The sequence below is a fragment of the Bufo bufo genome, chromosome 1, assembly GCF_905171765.1.
Source record: "Bufo bufo chromosome 1, aBufBuf1.1, whole genome shotgun sequence".
In the NCBI taxonomy this organism is placed as follows: Eukaryota; Metazoa; Chordata; class Amphibia; order Anura; family Bufonidae; genus Bufo; species Bufo bufo.
The window spans coordinates 352,848,297-352,871,830 of NC_053389.1; the positions used below are offsets into that span (position 1 = coordinate 352,848,297).

Sequence of the window (23,534 nt, forward strand, 5' to 3'; positions counted from 1 at the left end):
GGATGCTTTTGAAAATATCCAAATTTGTGGCTGTATTTTTATTTTTGAGGACTTTGTCCCAGTTAGTTAAGCCTATGAGCTCTCTTATTTGGCTAAATGTAGCTTTTTTTGAAGTGTGGTAAAAAAAAACATGTTTTAGTGTCTCCATAATCTGAGAGCCATAGTTTTTTCAGTTTTTTGGCAATTGTCTCAGGTTGGGTATCATTTTTGCGGGATGAGATGACGGTTAGATTGGTACTATTTTGGGGTGCATATGACTTTTTGATCGCTTGCTATTACACTTTTTGTGATGTAAGGTAACAAAAAAATAGCTTTTTTGACACAGTTTTTTTATTTATTTTTTTACAGTGTTCACCTGAGGGGTTAGGTCATGTGGTATTTTTATAGATCAGGTTCTTACGGACATGGCAATACCTAATATGTCTACCTTTTTATAATTTATCAGGGTTTTACACAATAATATCATTTTTGAAACAAAAAAAAATCATGTTTTAGTGTCTCCATAGTCTGAGACCCATAGTTTTTGTATTTTTTGGGCCATTGTCTCATGTAGGGGCTCATTTTTTGCGGGATGAGGTGACGGTTTGATTGGTACTTTTTTTGGCGTACATGCGACTTTTTTGATCACTTTTATTACCTTTTTTGGGAAGTAAGGTGGGCAAAATTTCAATTTCCTCATAGTTTTTATTTTTTTATTTTTATGGCGTTCATCATGCGGGGAAAGTAACATGACCGTTTTATAGATCAGGTCGTTACGGACGCGGCGATACCTAATATATGTAGTGTATTTTATTTTTTTCATTTTTATTTAGTGATAAATATGTTTTTTTTAAACGTTACTTTTTTCACTTTTTTTCACTTTTTTTTGGACCCAGACCCACTTGGTTCTTGAAGATCCAGTGGGTCTGATGTCTGTATAATACAGTACAGTACAATATATATTGTACTGCACTGTATTTTATTTGCACTGAACAGATCTATGCCTTTTAGCACAGATCTGTTCAGCACCATGGACCGCAGGATGCCTGAGAGGCGTCCTGTTGCCATGGGAACCTTCCCCGTCTGCTCAGTAGTGGTCAGAACTGCGCAGACGGGGAAGGGTAAGGACGGGGCTGTCGGGGGGCTGTCTGGGGGCTCTCTCCCTCTCCCATCGGGGGGCTGCAAAGGCACAGCAGCCCCCCGATGGGAGAGGGAGGGAGCTCCCTGAGCTGTTAACCTTTTCCATACAGCGGTCCGTACGGACCGCTGTATGGAAAGGGTTAAACGGCTGACATCGCATCGCAGATGTCAGCCGTTTATACCAGGGTGTCAGCAATGTGCTGGCACCCTGGTATACCCACTAACCACCAACGATCATTCAAGGGGAGACGGGCGGGGATCGCGATCCCGCCTGCCGCACCGCCCGCCTCCCACACCTCCCGCACCGCCTGCGGTCAGGGACCGCGGGGATCAGAAACTGCAGAAAGCGCTACAAACCGCAGGTCTGAATTGACCTGCGGTTTGAAGCGATCGCCGATAGGGGGGGGGTCACAGGACCCCCCTCGGCGTTGACCCAAGGTGCCCGGCTGTGTGTGACAGCCGGGATCTCAGCGCTGTCACCATGTCTGCAGACATGGTGACAGTTGAATGCCATGACGTGTATACTCATCATGGCGCGCTAAGTAGCAGTGCTCCATGACGAGTATACTCATCATAGGTCGGGAAGATTTTCACACTCTCTCCTTCTCTGATCGCTTCCCTGACAGGAATTGGGGCGATCAGAGAAGGAAAAGCACATAGTCCCTCCTTAACCCCTTCTTACCTGCCCCGATGCGCTGCGATTGGTCCCTCTGCAGTAATGGACCAATCACAGCGATCGCGGGCGGGTCAGAGCTCCGATACAGTTCCTGTCGGCTTCTCTGGTTGCCTAGCAACCCCAGCACGCCGGCTTCACTGAACCTTCAGCGCTTCGCTCCCTGCGCTGAACAGAGAAAGCCGATCACGTACATGCACGTGGGGATGCGGTGAGGCACCACATTCTCCCACGTACATGTACGTGATGTTGCGTGAAGGGGTTAAAGAGCACACCAAATGCTTGAAATAACTTCTTTATTAACTTCAGCTTTTCTTCATATAACACTGCCGTCTCCGCAGCAGATAGTCCAAAACACATGTTGAATAAAGGCTAGCTGTGCGACCAAGACTCCTGCTGTGTGTGAGGCTGGCTGTGATTGGTCTAGACTTCTGCCCAGCAACAACAGTTTAACGCTATGCTTTCTGTTGTTTCTGCTGTGTTATTGAGCTTACCTCACATCCATATAATGAATCTTAAAGGCATATTATCTTTTCTGCTTCTGTAAACACAAAACACAACAGCCACGTGACATCCAAACATAAAGTCACTGTAAATAACTCTGCTTTTGTCTTTAACACACAAACATAGGAACTGTATTAAGGTTATTGGCAGGTTTAGCTGTATAAACGTTTCAGCTATATTAGCAACCTAGGACAGGTCTTCGCTGTCTTTGTCTTTAGACTTGCAGAAGCTGGAAAAACTAACTTTGATTGATATGCAAATGAGCACTCGCAAGTGCCCAGGGGCGGCATTCACTGTGTTGGTGCCCAGGCTGCCCTGCCTTTTTTCACCACCCCAGCCTCTGCATATGCCCGCCCTCCTATTCCCTTGCATCATCCTAAGGTCCGGCCGAGATCCCGCGACTGTGCACTGCCTCGCCGGGCCGGATCATGCACACTGCGTAGCCCATTGTTGGCATGGCATCGCTTTAACTACTGCGCATGCTCCGGCGAACGGCGCAAAACCAGCGGCAATGTGGCGTTTGCAATCCTTTTAGTAGATGATCGTTCAATGCAACACCATCATACTTTGCTTAGCAATCAAATACTACTCTAATCTTATCTGGTTTCTTTGAGTGGTAGACACCTTGATGTGGGATGTACGACACTTCCTTCTTTAGGCTGATTATTAACTTTCTCTGCATTTCCTTTTTCAAGGATGCCTTGAGTTTGGGATCTCTTCCCATCCTTTTCTTCAAACATTTCAATCCTGCTAGGGCAAGATTTCTGTTATTTGGCAGACGAGGTTGTTCTCTAAAAGGAAAGGGCATTTCAAGATGACCTTGTTGATTCTGTTGAATATTGTCTTCTAGAGTGTGTACGAACTTTATGTCTTCTTGGGATACACTCTTTTCTTTAGAACTTATGTCTGCAAAGTCGTATTCAAGGATCTTGATTACTTTCGCTGGACTTACAGTTGGTAACTCTTGGACAGATATTCGATGACACAATCCTGTCACCTGTATTGAGTTTGCGATCTGCTGTTTTCCTCCAACAACACCCCATACTAGATCAGTTTGAACAGCGTAGGGTTCACCCTTTCCAACACCAAACTCCTTCAGCGGGGACATTTCATAAGATATAACAGATAGGTGCTGTTTCACTGGTAGGTATGCAATCTCGATCTAGAGGTAGGTCGTCTTTTGTATAAGCTGGAGGTAAATCTAATGTGCAGTTTGAATGAAGTCCTTTAACTCTCAGTCCTTTGACCCTTTGACTGTTCACTAATGTGTCTCTCCATTCCCATCATTGTGGCGAGTTTGAGCTTCACTGAAAAAAAACAAATAAATGGCGGCTCACCTTTTTCACCTATTCCAGCAGTAGAGCAGTATTCTATTGAACTATGACAATATATTCAGCAACATATCCCTTACATTTACCAGTGGATGGCCTTTCATATGATGTTGATGTATGGAATCAACTATATGAGGGTCTCCACTGATGTCCATTATGTAGACCTTGATCTTCTACACATTCAATTTCTATTGAGGTCATTTTTATGCCAAAACGCATCAAAAAAGCATGTGCGTTTTTGCGTTATATTTGTGTTTTTGCGATTTTTATTTCCATCTATATGTTTTCTATTTTATTACAATCACTTAATGTCTTCAGCAATATATCCCTTTAATTTTAGAGTGTTTTTCAAGTGGAATATATATATGGTATCATATGTCTTTGATGTATATTTATGTATATGAGTTCGTATTGGTACCTACTGTGTGGGCCTTGATCCTTTATATTTCGATTGAGGGGATTCTTATGCTTAAACGCACCACAAACGCAAGTGCATTTTCTACTTCATTACTACTACTCCGTGCCAGAACTTGGGATAGACCATTTCTCCATCATCCAATTAAACTATTCGAGTATATAAATGCTTCACTCCCTGCTTGCCAGATACCACCACTGAAGAAGGGGAGGTACCCCGAAACGCGTTTGGTCGGTTCGGACGGAGTAGCAAGCCAGGACTCGCATGGACTTTGCCGCAAGCGGCTTCCTTTTTAGGGTATATTACGGCCCTCTATTATATCTAGGAGTATTGACTAACTCCTCATCATACCATCTATCTGGAGGAGCGGAACCGACAAACGCTATCTTTGCAGTACACTACCGCCCGATCACATGCACGGGCTCTGAGTCACGTGGAATCCCTGCCAAGTCACGCGGGACGCCACGAGAATACCACGAGACTACACGGGACACCGGCAGTTAGTCTCGGCGGTGGAATAGAGGGGATTTCGAACAACTAACTTACCTCTCGGCGGTAAGATCAAAATAAACAGCGTGAACCAGGACCGGCCTGCCATCCGGTGGTAACGTATATGGTTCTTCCTTAACATTGTTCAAGTTAATATATGGACACATTCCCATGAGCGTTTGTCTTATATGTCATTTACCAACAAGAGATAGACAGTTGCAAGAAAAAGTATGTGAACCCTTTGGAATGATATGGATTTCTGCACAAATTGGTCATAAAATGTGATCTGATCTTCATCTAAGTCACAACAATAGACAATCACAGTCTGCTTAAACTAATAACACACAGAGAATTAAATGTTACCATGTTTTTATTGAACACACCATGTAAACATTCACAGTGCAGGTGGAAAAAGTATGTGAACCCTTGGATTTAATAACTGGTTGAACCTCCTTTGGCAGCAATAACTTCAACCAAACGTTTCCTGTAGTTGCAGATCAGACATGCACAACGATCAGGAGTAATTCTTGATCATTCCTCTGTACAGAACTGTTTCAGTTCAGCAATATTTTTGGGATGTCTGGTGTGAATCGCTTCCTTGAGGTAATGCCACAGCATCTCAATCGGGTTGAGGTCAGGACTCTGACTGGGCCACTCTAGAAGGCGTATTTTCATCTGTTTAAGCCATTCTGTTGTTGATTTACTTCTATGCTTTGGATCGTTGTCCTGTTGCAACACCCATCTTCTGTTGAGCTTCAGCTGGTGAACAGATGGCCTTAAGTTCTCCTGCAAAATGTTTTGATAAACTTGGGAATTCATTTTTCCTTTGATGATAGAAATCCGTCCAGGCCCTGACGCAGCAAAGCAGCCCCAAACCATGATGACCCCACCACCATCACCATACTTTACAGTTGGGAAGAGGTTTTGATGTTGGTGTGCTGTGCCTCTTTTTCTTCACACATAGTGTTGTGTGTTTCTTCCTAACAACTCAACGTTGGTTTCATCTGTCCACAGAATATTTTGCCAGTACTGCTGTGGAACATCCAGGTGCTCTTGTGCAAATTGTAAACGTGCAGCAATGTTTTTTTTGGACAGCACTGCCTTCCTCTGTGGTATCCTCCCATGAAATCCATTCTTGTTTAGTGTTTTACGTATCGTAGATTCGCTAACAGGGATGTTAGCATATGAAAGAGACTTTTGTAAGTCTTTAGCTGACACTCTAGGATTCTTCTTCACCTCACTGAGCAGTCTGCGCTGTGCTCTTGCAGTCATCTTTACAGGACGGCCACTCCTAGGGAGAGTAGCAGCAGTGCTGAACTTTCTCCATTTATAGACAATTTGTCTTACCGTGGACTGATGAACAGCAAGGCTTTTGGAGATACTTTTATAACCCTTTCCAGCTTTATGCAAGTCAACAAATCTTAATCGTAGGTCTTCTGATAGCTCTTTTGTGCGAGGCATCATTCACATCAGGCAATGCTTCTTGCAAAAAGAAAACCCAGAACTGGTGTGTGTTTTTTATAGGGCAGGGAAGCTGTAACCAACACCTCCAATCTCATCTCATTGATTGGACTCCAGTTGGCTGACAACTCACTCTAATTAGCTCTTGGAGATGTCATTAGTCTAGGGGTTCACATACTTTTTCCACCTGCACTGTGAATGTTTACATGGTGTGTTCAATAAAAGCATGGTAACATTTAATTCTTTGTGTGTTATTAGTTTAAGCAAACTGTGATTGTCTATTGTTGTGACTTAGATGAAGATCAGATCACATGACCAATTTGTGCAGAAATCCATATCATTCCAAAGGGTTCACATACTTTTTCTTGCAACTGTATTGGCTCTACGTACAGTTATACAACCTCGCAAGGAACGCTAGTACACTGTACTCTTAGTACATCTGGTTCCATTGCTGTCCATACAAGGCTTTATTTGGTCATCATAAAAGCCAGAGACATTATCTATCAGTCCTGTCCTCCCACAGATGTACCAATACATCCACGATTCGCCTATCACTCCCTATGTGAATTCTATGTATTTTATGCAATTTTATGTTTTTTAAGATAGTAGTGTCTAATGAGTTTTAATTAGGTTTATTAAATATTGCACTTATATGCACACGCTGTCCTGGGCTCCTTAATATTTGAGTGTCCCTATTCTTTTATTGAGTTTGAGCTTCACTGGTTCTGTAGCTACTTGTAATTTCTTGCAGATTTCTTGATCAATGAAGGTGACATCACTCTGTGCATCCAGCAGCGCATAGGCATATACCTTCTTGTTCCTCCTTTTAGGATTTGAAATTCAAACTGATACAACCATTGATGTGCAGTCGCTTTCTTCTTCCCTCACTCTGCAAGAGAATACCAATAATTTATTTCTTTCCTCAGTATCTTTAGGTATTGAGGATTTATCTTTCTTTGAATGCTCTTCATGTAGTGGTGTAGGATGGCGTCCTTTGCAAAAGCTGCATGTGGCCTTTTTCTTACACTCCTTAGTAACATGGCCTTTTCTTAGACAACCGAAACACAGTTGGTTCTCAAGTACAAACCTTTTCTTTTCATCTAGGGACTTCTCCTTCAATTGTTGGCACTTGTGTATGGAGTGGTTCTCTCCACAGAACATACACTTAAGGTAGTCTAAAGATTTGTCGGTTCTGTCTCTCTACTGATCCCAGTAGTGACTTTGGACTTGCTCTCGTAGGTATATGGACCTTTAGCTGCTGCGTTGGTTGCTAAGCTAGTTGCTCTTGCACGTCTTATCTCTCTTGCAGGCCTTTCTTGTAAGGATTTTAAGAAGTAAGATGATGTTACTGGATTACATGCTATCCGTGCTTCCTCATTGACAAACTCAGAGAACTCTTTAAACTTGGGAAGTTCTTACCAAGATCTAACGGTTTAGTCACATAGCGATTCCATTTAGAAGACACTTCTTCAGGTAGCTTAGTTAGCATCCTGTGGTTTTCTAGATAGTCATTTAGTACTTCTAGTCCTTGAACATGTGGGATGGCATTGCTGCCTGCTTGCAGGAAGTCACCATACTTCGAGTCTGAAGTGTTCTTTAGGACCTATTTTAGGCCAGTTATTCAGTTTCTCTCTAAAGACTCTTTCTTTGTACTAAGAAAGGATGACCATATCTTGCACAAGCTTGCTTGTAGGCTTCGTCTCTTCTATAGAAGTTACCGTCAAGAACTTTCTTTGCTTCCCCCACCAACATATCTCTGCAGGTAGAATAACTTGTCAACTGGACTGAAGCAATGATGCTCAATGATCATTTCAAAGCTTGCCTTCCACTCTATGAACTTCAGTATGTCTCCTGAAAATACAGTAGGTTCCGGAACGGGAAGTCTAGCTAGGACTGTTCTCTGTTGTCTTGCTGGGACAATGGTTGTAACACTCTCCTGAGCATTGCCGTGACATCTAGGAATAGAATCATCCTGTTCTATTTTCTCACTTAGTTCTGAATTAGGCGAGTCCCTTTCTTTATCTTTTCTGGTAGAGATAGAGGGTAAATTCACACTCCTTTTTCCTGACACTGGACTAGGCTTCTCTTTGTTTTTCTGAGCAGGGATTGAAGGATAATAACTTATTTCTTCACTACATGCTGGAGATTCCCATCCATCCTCCTGGGCATATGGAGGAAAGTAGGAGTCTGTTTCTTCACTTAGTACAGATTTGAACTACTCTGATTCATATCCTCTTCGTGTACTCTGAGTCTGGCTTCTATAATCTTAACTTCTTTCTGCCTTTCCAGACTTTTCATCTGTTGGCGCTGTGCTTCCATTTCAGCTTCCATTTGACGACGCTGTGCCTCGATGGCAGCTTCCATCTCACTTTCTGCTCTCTTGACAGAATGTTGTTTAGCTAATTCCTTTCTTTTGGCTGAAGTACTTGAGGACTCTGATATGTGGGTGGCACTTCTGCTAGCGAAGAAAGTCACACTTGAGATTGTGGTTTCCCCTAAGGCCCTAGCATAGTCTCTCATAAAAAGCTTGTTCATTCTCTTTCTTGCTTTAACTTCATCATAGTTTGCTGCAAATAAAACTTCTCTCATGAGCTTTACTAAATCTTTAGTGACCGCAGTACGTGTCCATGTTCCTCACAATATCCTGGGAAGGTGTCGTAGACGACCGCAGGTTGACATATGCTGCCATAAGCTCTGATTCAGATTCTTCTACCGTCTCACTCAAGTTCCTTTTTATACTTTCTTGCTTCAGCTTTCTACGAATGTCTTTAATGTATGATTTCCACCTATCATACATGAACTTCTCTTTTAATGCTGCTTCTTGCTCCAAATTTTCCAGCATTTTTGGGGTCGGTTTTCTGGCATGTGATGAACATCTTAGTTCATTTGTTAGGGCTAGATTTGTTTGAGGCAAGACTAGTGCTGCATTAGACTCTTCTAACTCAGACAGGTTCTCTTGCTCTTCACTTTCTACCCTATCTATCTTTGTATCCTTTAACAGTGGCATGGTAATACTAAGCTCGGACATTTAACTTTAAATACTATAACAATCAATACAAAGAATGAGATACTTTTCACTTTAAATGCAATACTGACAAATGCAGAAATAAATTACTTTCACTTTAAATGTAACAGAGTCCGTGTATTACAAACTGTCCTTTGTCTTTTATTCCTCAACACAAAAATGTCACTTTATACCAAAACTTATGTGCAATGATAAGTAATAAGGAAAGCTCTGACCTTATTTTGAAGAGCAGTAACGAATGTCTGTCTTAAAGGAGACGTGTCTTTTCTTGATGATGCGATGCGATGCTCTGCGCAGACTTGCGATGCTCTGCGCAGACTTGCGATGTGCTGGCTTGGATACGCTGTTGCCAAAAAATCTAAATTCTGAAATTTTATCACCATTTGCCATTAACTCTTGTGGAACACCTAAAGGGTTAACGACGTTTGTAAAATCAGTTTTGAATACCTTGAGGGTGTAGTTTCTAGAATGGGGTCATTTTTGGGTGGTTTCTATTATGTCAGCCTCACAAAGTGACTTCAGACCTGAACTGGTCCCTAAAAAGTGGGTTTTAGAAAATTTCTGAAAAATTTCAAGATTTGCTTCTAAACTTCTAAGCCTTGTAACATCCCCCAAAAATAAAATATCATTCCCAAATTGACCCAAACATGAAGTAGACATATGGGGAATGTAAAGTAATAACTATTTTTGTAGGTATTATTATGTATTATAGAAGTAGAGAAATTGAAACTTGGAAATTTGCAATTTTTTTTACAAATTTTTGGTAAATTTGGTATTTTTTTATAAATAAAAAAGATTTTTTTTTACATCATTTTACCAGTGTCATGAAGTACAATATGTGACGAAAAAACAAGCTCAAAATGGCCTGGATAAGTCAAAGTGTTTTAAAGTTATCACCACTTAAAGTGACACTGGTCAGATTTGCAAAAAATGGCCTGGTCCTTAAGGTGAAATAAGGCTGTGTCCTGAAGGGGTTAAGCCACCATGACGTACCTGTACATCATAGACTGCAACAGATACATACAGGTTCGTCATGGCAGAAAACTGTCACCATGTCTATAGACATGGTGACAGTGCTGAGTCCCTGGCTGTTACACACAGCCAGGGATCTCAGCTATCCGGCCCCAGACCAATGAGGGCGGCCCCGGGCCAGTGATCGCTCTGATTGGCTAGTCTGTACAGACTAGCCAATCAGAGGATTCTAATGCCGGGTAAAAGTTCTGATCCCCCTACGCAACTTGCTCTATAAAACTATCATGTGATCTACCCCCTAAGGTAAATGTCATTAAAAAAAATTAAAACTGTGCCAAAAAAGCTATTTTTGGTCACAATACATCACAAAAAGTATATTACCAAGCGATCAAAAAGTCAGATACGGACCATAATAGTATAAATCAAACCATCACCTCATTCCACAAAAATGAGCCTCTACATGAGACAAATCGCCCACCCAAAAAAAAAAAAAAATTTTGAATATATATATATATATATATATATATATATATATATATATATATTTCAGAAAATGGCGACACAAAAACATTATTTTTAAATTAAAAAAAATTGACATTAGGTATCACCATCACCATGTCGGTATCAACCTGCTACCTGCTAAAAATGGCACAGGATCTAATCTGCCAGGTGAACATCGTGAAAAAAAACTGAAAATAAAAACTGTGCCATTTTTGGGTTACCGTGCCTTACAAAAAGTAGAGCAATCAAAAATCCTATGTACCCCAAAATAGTATCAATAAAACTGTCAAATGGGGTAACTTTTTGGTAGTTTCTACTGTAAGGGTGCATTAAGGGGGCTTCAAATGTGACATGATGCCTAAAAACCAGTCGAGCAAAATCTGCCCTCCAAAAACCATATGTTGCTCCTTTCCTTCTGAGCCCTGCTCTACACCCATACAGCCCATAGGGTGTTTCTGTAAACTGCAGAATCAAGGTACTAGTGAGTTTTGTTTGGCTGTTAACCCTTGCTGTGTTACAGGAAAAAATTTATTAAAATGGAAAATCTGCAACAAAAAAAAAAGTGAAATTTAGAAATGTAATCTTAATTGGAACACTTAGGGTTACCAAAGTTTGTAAAATCTGTTTTAACTAACCTGTAGTTTCTAAAATTGGGTCATTTATGGGTGGTTTCTACCATGTAAGCCTCACAAAGTGACTTCATAACTGAACTGGTCCTTAAAAAAGTGGGTTTTGGAAATTTTCTTGAAAATTTTAAGAATTGCTTCTAAAGTTCTAAGCCTTCTATTTCTAGAAAACAAATACAATTTTCAAAATTATACCAGCATAAAGTAGACATATGGGGAATGTAAAGTAATAACTATGTTGTGAGGTATTACTATCTGCCTTAAAAGCAGAGAAATTCAAATTTAGACTTTCGAAATGTTCTGTAAATTTAGGATTTTTTCAATAAATAAACATGATTTATATCAACTCAAATTTACTACTATAAGGAAGTAGAATGTGTTATGAGAAAACAGTCTCAGAATGGCTTGGATAAGTAAGTTATTACGACATAAAGTGACACGTCAGATTTCCAAAATTTCGGTGAAAAATGTTTCAGTCCTGAAGGGGTTAAATTTGAACTATGTGCCAACACAGATTTTTGCCTACTATGTCACATTATCAGTCATTCATAGTATTGTCAGCTTAGTGTATCTATCCTCTGGATGGTAAAACACATCTTGTACAGCTGTACTCCCCCTCCCCCCACAACCACAGACAAAAATTCTGCTAAAATGGAAAAAAATAAAATAAATATCCTTGCAGGTAGCTACTTTTGATGCTCTGCAGCAGCTGCAGTTTTATAAGGCAGCTCCTCACGTCACACTCCCAGGTTGAAAGCTTACCCTGTCTTGTCCTATTGTACACAATTATTTTTTTGTAGTCTTTCTCTTCACTGTTCCTGACACTAGAATAGAAGCTTGATTGTGACCGTACATTGTCTCTAAGACCCTTTTGTGCCAGGGACTGCTACACCTATCTATCCTCATTCATAGACAACACAGAATTACATTCTAGTCATTCTGCAAGTACACCTCCCTGCCTGCTTCAGCAATGATTGGCTCATCCAGGCTCCCTGGCAGCCTGTGAGCTAATCAGGGTGTCACGTGCCGGAGGCCCAAGGCAGACCTCCAGGACGTCTTGCAAACAGGCAGATACGGACCAGGGACCAACAGAGTACTTTATTACAATGTAATAAAAGAACATGACAGTAAAGCAGGTTAAGCAACAGTGGTAGCACTACCACAGTACCAAGTGCACTGGCAGACCAGAGACAAAACCCACAGGGCGGAGAGCCAGTGAGCCCCGTTCTTCACAGAGCCTCTGGTGGTGGGGATGAACTGGGCCGAGGGCTCACTGGTTGCACCTCCAGGAAGGTCCCGGTACACTTGGCCGCTACCTGCAGAGAACAATGCAAGCACCAGCGGAACAGACAACAAAACTAAAACCCAAGCAAACACAGGACATGGTTCAGACAACAAACGTGAACCAGCACAGAAGCAGATGCCTGGACCCCAAGCGGAATGGAAGCATGGCGGTCTCAGGCAGAGCTGCACACAGACTAGAGATCCTCCCTCCGGAGAACCCAGGGACCCTCTCACGAAGGCAGGACAAACACAGGAACAGAAGCAGTAAGGCACTGCAGGACAGACAAGGAACAGACTAGATCAGAAGCAGTAGGCACTGCCGGCTGGACATGGAACAGGGAGGAACAGAAGCAGTTTAGCACGCTAGCAAGCTATCAGACGCAGTTAGAGCACTGCTAGGCTAACATGGAAAAGAATGGATCTAGACAGAACAGGTACCGAAGACCAGACAAGGCAACAACATCACCAATGCATAACGGCTCCATTCAGACATCCGTAGTGCATTGCGGATCTGCAATACACCCGGCCGGCACCCCCATAGAAATGCCTATGTTTGTCCACAATTGTGGACAAGAATAGGACATGCTTTATTTTCTTGTGGAGCTGCGGATTGGAAGATTGGGGCCACGCTCCGGAAATGCGGATGCGGAGAGCACAGTTTGACTACCAAAAAGACACCGCAGCCAGCACGCAGCCCCAAGCAACCAGCATACACAGGTTTCGGCCTGCAGCTAGTACACAAGAGAGCATGCAGCCAGCCTACATGGCCAAAATTGTCACAGTAAACCGCACTGTGACACAGGACAAGCCCTTCCCCCCTTTCTCTCCACATCCCTCTTCTTCCTCCCTAGTGCTTTTTCCCATCGACGTGCAGTAAGATGGTGATGTGTGCCGTTTTACTGGATTCGTCTAAAACGTACATGAAAAGCTTCACGCTGCGTTCAGTCCTGAGCGTACGGGATGGAGCGCTCTGTATGCTCGATTGTATGCGCGTTTACAGACGCGGCTCCGGAACAAGCGAACGCCCATTGTCGCGCGTTCCCGCTGAAGTCTATGTACGGGAACGTGCGACAAGACGCCCCAAAGAAGCTCCTGTACTTCTTGGGGCGTCGGGCGTTTTACAGCGCGATCGTACGCGCTGTAAAACGCTCAGGTGAGAACCATGCCCATAGGGAAGCATTGGTTCTTGCCTGTTGAGCGTTTTACAGCGCGTAGGAACGCGCTGTAAAACGCTCAGATCTGAACCCAGCCTCAGGTTCGGCTGCCGGATGTAAAATGGTTTGCTCATCTCTAGTAGAAACTATCTGGTGATCAATTTGCTGATATGTTAATTGTATTCACCACTATCATTTTTATGGTTGGAAGATCGATTAAATCTGCCATGAGAATTGCATCAGTGAAAGGAGGTATATTATGTGGCAGCATGGGCTAAGTTGTGCTGTCAAAGTTACTGCTCTCATTGTTTGTGTATCACAGATATACCGTATTTATCGGCGTATAACACGCACTGGCGTATAACACGCACCTTCATTTTAAGGGAAATTTCAGGAAAAAAAATTAAATTTCAAATTGTACTGCTATGGGGTGGGGGGATCTGTGGATGGAGCTGTTATGGGGGGGATCTGTGGATGACACTGCTATATGTCATCCACAGATCCCCCTCATAACAGTGTCCCCCAATACACCGGGCCCCGCCGCTCACCGAAGTATTTATAAACGTGAATCCTTATCCTGTTATTAAGCTGCCCTCTCCCATGTTCCCATGTCCCCCCTGTATCCCCACAGCACTTACTTAAGCTTCAATAGCAGGCAGAGCGGACGGCACCAGTAACGTCACTCACTGACGTCGCGCGTCTGCTCCGCCTGCTTCATTCATAAAGGGGGCGGAGCAGACGCTCAACGTCAGTGAGTGACGTTACTGCTGCCGTCCGCTCTGCCTGCTATTGAAGCTTAAGTAAGTGCTATGGGGATACTGGGGGGACATGGGAACATGGGAGAGGGCAGCTTAATAACAGGATAAGGATTCACGTTTATAAATACTTTGGTGAGCGGCGGGGCCCGGTGTAAGAGTACAGTGACTGCACCGGGCCCCGCCCCTAGTTACGGACTCCAGCCCCTCCTCTCTCCCGGCTCATACAGCACAGTCTGTGATGCTGCATCTTTGCCGGGCCGCAATGAATATCGGCGTATAACACGCATACATCATTTGCCCCCTATTTTCAGGGGGAAAAAGTGCGTGTTATACGCCGATAAATACGGTAATAGTCAGTATTAGTGAATAAATTATATGATTCTTATTTATCAAGGCTTAAGTGTGCTATACTTACATAGTTGTTAAGGTTGGAAAAAGACAAAAGTTTATTAATGCTCATAAGTAAAAAAGTTCCAGCTCACCATATATATTCGGTGCACGGAGCGGACCGGACTCGTCCTTTGTATAGTTGAAAAAAATTCTAGAGTCTCCAGCATCCGAAAAAATCAGCATCGTATTTCAATTCTGGTTAAAAGTACGTAGATAAGACTTCACCTCCCTCCACCACAGGTTAACATGTTTCAAACGCAATGTTCTTAATCAGAACCTTCTGACGTGTGCAACACCTAGGGGGAAATAGTCTTCTTCCACCAATAGAAAGGAAAGGGAGGGGGGAAACAGGTGTATGTGGACAGAGGAACAATTAACCCCGGGTTGCACACCTCAAAATCTACTTGCCAGCACCAACATGATATTTAACATCTCAAATTCGGTGCATATATTTAATACCATTTTCTGCTAACTAGCTTGCTCATATACACAAAGCTTATCTGCAAATAAGTGAAATTAAAAACACAATATAAAAATACAAAGGCTTATCTTGAATACAATCAAAAAAGAGCACCTCCAGGAAAGCCGCAATGTGTGAACAGTCTCCGAGTTCCAAATCTAGGCGGAGATCAATTAATACCCTAATCTTGGTAGGTGATCAGACTATAAATGACTGGGTTTTCAATTCATGTGTGTGTAGATCTTGAGACACAGGTGGCCTGTGCTGACAATGCACCTCATCCCAAAAAAAAGAAAGGAAAAAAAAAATATATATATATATATATATATATCTTTTTTTTTTTTATTGTCTATCTAAAGTGGAAACGAATATAGGGAATTTTACATACATGTAAAAGACTATTGATACAGGTACAATTCCCTTTTCTGATTGATTCCTGACGGGAAACGGGTACCTAATCTAAATATCAAGAAAGCCTCATGTAATAATATATTCTTTAGATTACCACCCCTAAAAGGAAGTGACACTTTCTCAATCGCATATACCCAAAAGCTATCCACATTTCTGTTGTGTTTGGTAATAAAATGATTTGCTGCACTTTTTACCCCGTTGACAGAGGATAGTTGTTTTAATGAATTGCCCGCCATCTAGGACATTTTGAGATAGCTGTTAGGAGGTGATAGGGGCAGTGGTTACATTAGGGTGAACTGGCTCCAGACAGCCCAGAGAGACCACCAGTAGAGAGGATTGTTTGATCTACCGGCAAGCACAAGCAGCTTCCAGTTTCGTTATCCCCCATCCAGACGTAGGTGACCATTTATAGGTGCTTAGCAGGTGGAAATTTAGTGTCTTGGCACCCATTATGTGTCCTGTCATTGACAACCAGCCACTGTCGCCTTCGATTGCAGTGTTGTCATGATTAAGAAACCTGGACTGCTACAAAATGGAACCATGTCATCTTTGGCAACAAATCCAGGTTCAGTTTGGAATCTGACAACGACTGGGTTCTAATATGAAGGCCTTGTGGTGAGTGTTTCAATCCTGCCTTTGCTGTGGAGCGACACACTGCCCCAACTGCTGGTAGGATGATCTGGGGAGCCATCCCATATGACAGTCGGTCACCCCTATTGTTATATAAGGGACACTAACAGCTCAGAGATATGTGCATTATTTCATGCGGCTACATGTGTTTGCCTCCCATGCATTCCTTCCAGCTAGTATTTTTCAGCAGGATAATGTTCGCTCACATACAGCAAGAGTTTACTAGGAATGTCTTCACCAGATTGCAACACTTTCTTGGCCTGCCTGGTCACCAGATGTATCACCGATCAAGCATTTATGGGACCAGCTGGGATGCTAACTTTGGCTGCATCTTATGCTACTTTCACACTAGCGTTTTAATTTTCCGGTATTGAGATCCGTCATAGGGGCTCAATACCGGGAAAATGCTTCTGTTTTGTCCCCATTCATTGTCAATGGGGACAAAACTGAACTGAACAGAACAGAATGCTCCAAAATGCATTCAGTTCCGTTTAGTTGCATTCCCATACCGGAGAGAAAACCACAACATGTTGTAGTTTGCCTTCCGTCCCAGGATGCGGAGCAAGACGGATCCGGCATGACCCCCAATGCAAGTCAATGGAGATGGATCTGTTTTCTCTGCCACAATAGAAAACGGATCCGTCCTCCATTGACTTTCAATGGAGTTCATAACGGATCCGTCTTGGCAATGTTAAAGATAATACAACCGGATCCGTTCATAAAGGATGCAGATGGTTGTATTATCAGTATCGGAAGCGTTTTTGCGCTATCGGATGCGTTTTTGCTCTAAAGGCCCAACTGCGTCATCTATGGGCAAATGTGGACATACAAAGCCTGTATGCCCAACTATATCTCATCTTGTATCCAGACTACAGGCAGCAAAATGGGGTGCTAGAATCTCATTTCATTTGTACTGTTTTCCACAATAAAGGCATGCTTTCTTTCTAATATTGAAATTAATTACATATATCATCATTACATTCACACAAGTTTCATTTGATTCCTACAAATCCTTCTTGGTGCATAAAATTTTTGTAAATTAATGTATTATTGAGGGTGCAGAGAGTTGTGACCTAGTAAAACAAAATTCATTGTAGGATGCAGTGGACGATATGGGGGGGAGAACAGCAATATTGTACATTGGCTAGTGGATTTTTGGTGCCAGAGCTGCCTTTGAATCCCAGTCTGGCTTAGGTTTTGCCTCTTACAATGTAGGGATGAAAAAGAAAAAAAAAATTAATTATTAAAAGCAGTCTGTCAAAAAAAGTATGCTTACCAAATATCTCCCAGCATATGGTAGGATACTTGAAAGCATTCACACATATCTTTGTGGCTGTTCATTGTTTTTGATTGCAGAGAAAAAGTTGGCAAGTGCATTAGGGTGGTCCCAGTCCTGGCAAGTGCTACAGGTCTCAGTTGCAAAGTGGGCCTCCCTTCTTTTTCCCTGATTGACAGCCCCTGACCTTTTCCCACTTCACTAGTATGCACATGGAGATTACATACATGTGTGGTCCAGCTTTATGTGGTAGGTAGGCTTCATGCTGTGTACAACAGCTGCGAAAGTGTGCCACACGTGTGGTGGGCTTGAAACAAATGGCACATGCACAAGATTTCAGACTGGGACACCAGACTCGGAAAAAGGCTGGTATGTCAATCAGTACAAAAGGTGAGGTGATTGAGGGGTTAAGCAATGTATGTTTCATATTTAAACACTTGATATAAATGTTGTCTGTTTTAATTAATATAATTATGTTAAGGATCAAACTATATAATATTTTAATTCTTAAAATTATCATATTGCATTTTCTTTTTTGTAGACAAAGTTGAAGATGAGCTTGAAATGGCAACAGTCTGTTATCGCCCAGAAGGACTAGAACAACTAGAAGCACAAACAAATTTTTCAAAACGAGAACTCCAAGTTCTTTACCGGGGTTTCAAAAATGTAAGTTTATATTTCTACAGTTTAGAACATTGCAAATGTTTAATAAAGAGGTACTAATTAGGTTTTTTTTAAATGGATATTGTGAAAGTAAAATGTTGTGATTAAGGCCTCATGCACACGACAGTTGTTTTTTGCATCTGCAAATTGTGCATCCACCCAAAAAAACTGATGCGGCATCCGTTTTTTTGGGAGGATCCGTTTTTTTCCACAGATCCCTTGTAATAAATGCCTATCCTTGTCTGCAAATGTGTAAAAAGTAGGACATGCACTATTTTTTTTGCTGAAGGTAAACACGGACAACGGACGCGGAACACAAACGGATGAACTATCAGCATTTTTTTGCTGACCCATTGAAATGAATGGGTCCCCATCCTATCCTCAAAAAAAAACGGAACGGAGGCCGAGAAAAACAACTGTCGTGTGCATGAGGCCTAAAGATGAGCACATTTCTTGAAATTTTTTCTGGGTCTGCTTCGAACCAGACAATGGGGGTCATTTATCAAACTGGTATAAAGTAGAACTGGTTTAGTTGCCCATGCCAACCAATCAGATTCCACCTTTCAAGCTCCTTTGGAAAATGAAAAATACAATCTGATATGTTGCTATGGCCATTTAAGCCAGTTCTACTTTACATCAGTTTGATAAATGACCCCCAATGTCTTTTTCTGAGCAAGAGGTTCTAAAGGAATCCTTTTTTGGAGAACTGAAACAGGACTGATGTTATCAAGAAAATACAAATACTGTATTGTATTTGTTGATGAGCGAAGTTTGATTTGTGACGAATTCAAAATGATGGCTTTCAGGGTTTAATCAGTTAAAACAAAATAAAAAAATACTCACCTTATCGATTTGATCGCAAAGAGCCTGCCACAGCCATCTTGATTGAAGACACTGTGCGAAATTTCTCACGTTGACATGATGACGTCATCACAGAGATTTTGCACGGTATTTTTAATCATATGACGGCTAGCTCTTCACATGCAACATCTGTGCCCTCACCTGTCCTGAAACTGCCTTTTTCTTTCGCTGCTCCTTCTGCTCGGGAAGTAATGCATGCAGAAGGTTCTGCTCCGCTTTTCAGCGAGGATGAGCTTAGTGAGGACAGTCAGCATCTACAGGGCAGCACAGACTTAAAGGAGAGCTCTGTTGTTTCCTCCGTTAGGCAAGCAACTAGCGAAGATGACAGTCCGGTGGGAGCACCTGATGCGAGCAGTCAGAGACGTAGACATTAGTGTTGGGCAAGAATGCTCGGCCGAACACTTTTGTACTCCAGCATAGCGATGCTCATTCTGAACACCGCGTGTGCTCGAACGCGATGCTCGAGTCTCCTCCCCGCACATTTGTTGGCTGCTACGCAGCTAATAAACATGCGCGGAGGTACTGGCACTCACTGTAATGCCGTAGCCATGTTGGCTATTGGCATTACAGTGATTGGCTGGCTGACACGTGGTTCGGCTCAGTCTTAGTCAGGGAGAGCTGCAGCAGAAGAGACAGATAGTGTAGGGACAGGAATTGGTTTGTTTGTTAGGCAGGTTTTCACTAGTGAAAGATGTTAGAGACCCAAAAGTCCTTTTAAGGACTAATGTTTTATCTGGCTGCCATATATATTATTAGCGCAATCTGCGCTAAATTGCGTGCAATTGTTTGGCCGCTGATGACAGAGACACAACCTCTGATACATCTGTTGTGTTACATTTGCACTGTGAAATTCAGCGCAATTGTTTGGCCGCTGGTGACAGCGAAATTACCTGCGCTACATCTTCAGTAAAACGTTAGAGCTTCCGAAATATCAGTGACATTCAGTGTAATTTTTTCGCCACTGGTGACAGCGACCTTACCTGCGCTACATATCCTGTATAACGTTTGCCCATCCTAAATATCAGTGACATTCAGTCTAATTTATTTGCGCATACACTTACAAAACCTGCGCTACTGTACGTGTGACATACTTGCAAGCATATATACCATTTAATATGTTGAAGGCGAGCAGTAAGGGGCGGGGAAGTGGCCATGCTGCTGATGGTGCACGCAGAGGCCGTGGCCCTGTGGGCAATGAAACTGTGCCTGCTCCCAGAGCACAAGAAACACACTCATCCATGATACCTAGCTTTATATCCCGGTTTGAAGGGCGGCGCAGGACACCACTCTCGACGTCACACCAGTGCGACCAGGTGGTCGGTTGGATTGCAGCAGATAATTCTTCCAGTCGGCTAAGCACCACCCTGTCTTCCACAAAGTTCAGTCTCAGTTGCCAAGAGTCTGGTCAACAGAATCCTCACCCTGATCCTCCTTCCTCTCACCTTGGAGAGTCTTGGCTAACAAGTGATCCCGCACTCTGATATTCCGAGGAGCTGTTTTCATCGCCATTCCTTGATTTGTCCCTCTCACCAAGCCCGCTTGAAGAGGGACATGAGGAGATCTTGTGCACTGATTCCCAAACTCTTGAGCATCCACAGTCATAAAAATATGATGGTGGGGAACGGCAATTAGTGTTTCACTAGGTGGATGATGATGATGAGACACAGTTGCCAATAAGTCAACCGCAAATAGTGTCTCAAGAGGTTCACGATGAGAATTAGACACAGTTGTCAACAACAACAAGTGAGGTTCTTGTTAGGTCAACAAGTCAGGAGGATGACCAGAGTGAGGAAATGGAAGAGGAGGTGGTGGATGATGAAATCACTGACCCATCGGTGTAGGAACCCCAAAAAATCTGGGGGGGACAGCATTTTTGCTCGCCGGGTATATTCTTATTCAGTAAACTGCGAGTTGTTTATATCGTTAAATTTTAAGTGTGTGTGTGTGTGTGTGAAACCCCCCCCCCCCCCCCCTCCGGATCAGTACTCTGGGCAGCTGGGCTCCGGGCTGGAAGTGGGCACAATAAGAAAAAAATATTTTTCATTACACCTCGTGTCAGACCACCAATCAGACCCCCAATGTTAATCAGACCTCAGCTAACAGCCCCAATAAGATCCCCAATGTTAATAAGACCTCAGATCACACCTCAGCTCAGACCCCAATATGAATGACCCCCAATCAGACCTCAGATAAGAGCCCCAGTGCCTCTCATCAGCCCCCCAGTGCCTCTCATCAGCCAGTAATAACAGCCCCCCAATCATGTGCCAGTAATAACAGCGCCCCCCAATCATGTGCCAGTAATAACAGCCCCCCAATCATGTGCCAGAAATAACAGACCCCCCCAATCATGTGCCAGTAATAACAGACCCCCCCAATCATGTTCCAGTAATAACAGACCCCCCCAATCATGTGCCAGTAATAACAGACCCCCCAATCATGTGCCAGTAATAACAGACCCCCCCAATTATGTGCCAGTAATAACAGACCCCCTCAATTATGTGCCAGTAATACCAGACCCCCCCAATCATGTGCCAGTAATACCAGACCCCCCAATCATGTGCCAGTAATACCAGACCCCCCCCCCAATCATGTGTCAGTAATACCAGACCCCCCCCAATCATGTGCCAGTAATACCAGACCCACCCAATCATGTGCCAGTAATACCAGACCCCCCCAATCATGTGCCAGTAATACCAGACCCCCCCAATCATGTGCCAGTAATACCAGACCCCCCAATCATGTTCCAGTAATACCAGACCCCCCAATCATGTGCCAGTAATACCAGACCACCCAATCATGTGCCAGTAATACCAGACCCCCCCAATCATGTGCCAGTAATACCAGACCCCCCCCCCCAAATTCCCCAATTATGTGCCAGTATAATACCAGACCCCCCAATCATGTGCCAGTAATACCAGACCCCCCCAATCATTTGCCAGTAATACCAGACTCCCCAATCATGTGCCAGTAATACCAGACAGTCCAGACCCCCCCAATCATGTGCCAGTAATACCAGACCCACCCAATCATGTGGCAGTATTGTAATACCAGACCAGACCCCCCCAATCATGTGCCACTATACCAGACCCCCCCCCCCCCCCCCCCCAATCATGTGCCAGTAATACCAGACAGACCCCCCCAATCATGTGGCAGTAATACCAGACACCCCCCCAATCTGTGCCAGTAATTCCAGGGCCCCCCCAAATTCCCCAATCATGTGCCAGTATAATACCAGTGCCCCCCTTTTATGTGCCAGTTTAAAAAAACTAATTATTGTATATAATATAGTTAAAAAAAAAAAATTAACACTTATACTTACCTCTTTGGAGCGATGCGATGCAGGCCTCTTCCAGCCTGTGTCCTGACTCCAGCGCTGTACGGCTCAGGCGGCGCGATGATGTCATCGCCCCACCTACGCCGGCCTCTGATAGGCTGCCGGCCTAGTAGTGCCGGCAGCCTATCAGAGGAACAGGAAAGGGACACACCTCCCTGCCCTGCTCCTCCGCAGCCTTCTGTTTGTATCGCTGTCCTGAGGACAGCGATATAAACAGAAATAGATCACCATGGAGATGAGCGCTTCGCTTCCACAATGGAAGCGCTCATCTCAGTGCCTGCCCCGCCGCCGCCGCACACTGCACACAGACACTGCCGCTGGCCTGGCTGGAGCATGGGGGGGATTAAACCAAACCTGTCCCCCCCGCATTATTTCCTGGGGGGGATCCGTCCCCCCCGCTTCCTACGCCCATGCACTGACCCAACCTGGAAAGGTGGCAAGCTGAGCGAGGACAGCAGTACAGAGGGGGAGGGATCCGCAGCACCTCAACAGGCTGGAAGAGGCAGTGGGGTGGCAAAAGGGAGAAGGTGGTCCACACCAAACAGGCACGCAACTGTTCCCCGAAGCACCCCCTTGTGTCAATCTCCCTTGCCAAGGTGTAGGTGTTCCGCAGTCTGGCGCTTTTTTTGAGGACTGTGCGGATGATAAAAGAATTAATTGGCAACCTGTGCCGTACCAAAATGAGTAGGGGCGTGAACACTAGCAACCTCACCACCACCAGCATGATCTGCCACATGGCATCAAAGCACCCTAATAGGTGGGCCAAACGCCTAAGTCAACAATCAGTGTCTGCGGGTCACACCACTGCCTTCTCTTCCCCTGTGTTACCTGCTGGACAATCCCCTGTCCAAGACTCAGGCCTGGATGCCTCCCGCCCTGCACCTGGACCTTCACAAGCGCCATCATCTACCACATCCACTTCTGTGTTCCAGCACAGCGTACAGATGTCCATCCCCCAGGCCTTTGAACGAAACCTTTCCAAATTGCTGGCCCTGGAAATGTTGCCATTTAGCCTTGTGGACACCGAGGCTTTCCGCAGCCTGATGGCGCTGGCCGTCCCTCGTTACTCAGTCCCCAGCTGCCACTATTTTTCCCGGTGTGCCATCCCCGCCTTACACCAGCATGTGTCCCGTAACATTACCCGTGCCCTGACCAACGCAGTTATTGAGAAGGTCCACTTAACGACTGACACATGGA

The 23,534-nt window shown here is 43.8% G+C and overlaps 1 protein-coding gene across 1 annotated transcript in view; it reads left to right on the top strand.

Annotated features, from left to right (window-relative positions):
• KCNIP1 (potassium voltage-gated channel interacting protein 1) overlaps positions 1-23,534 on the top strand; it is a 656,186-nt gene that overhangs the window by 230,673 nt on the left and 401,979 nt on the right. The window contains exon 3 of the mRNA XM_040404788.1: positions 18,021-18,145. Coding sequence (XP_040260722.1) covers positions 18,021-18,145 — 125 coding nt within the window. The remainder of the gene's footprint in view (positions 1-18,020; positions 18,146-23,534) is intronic.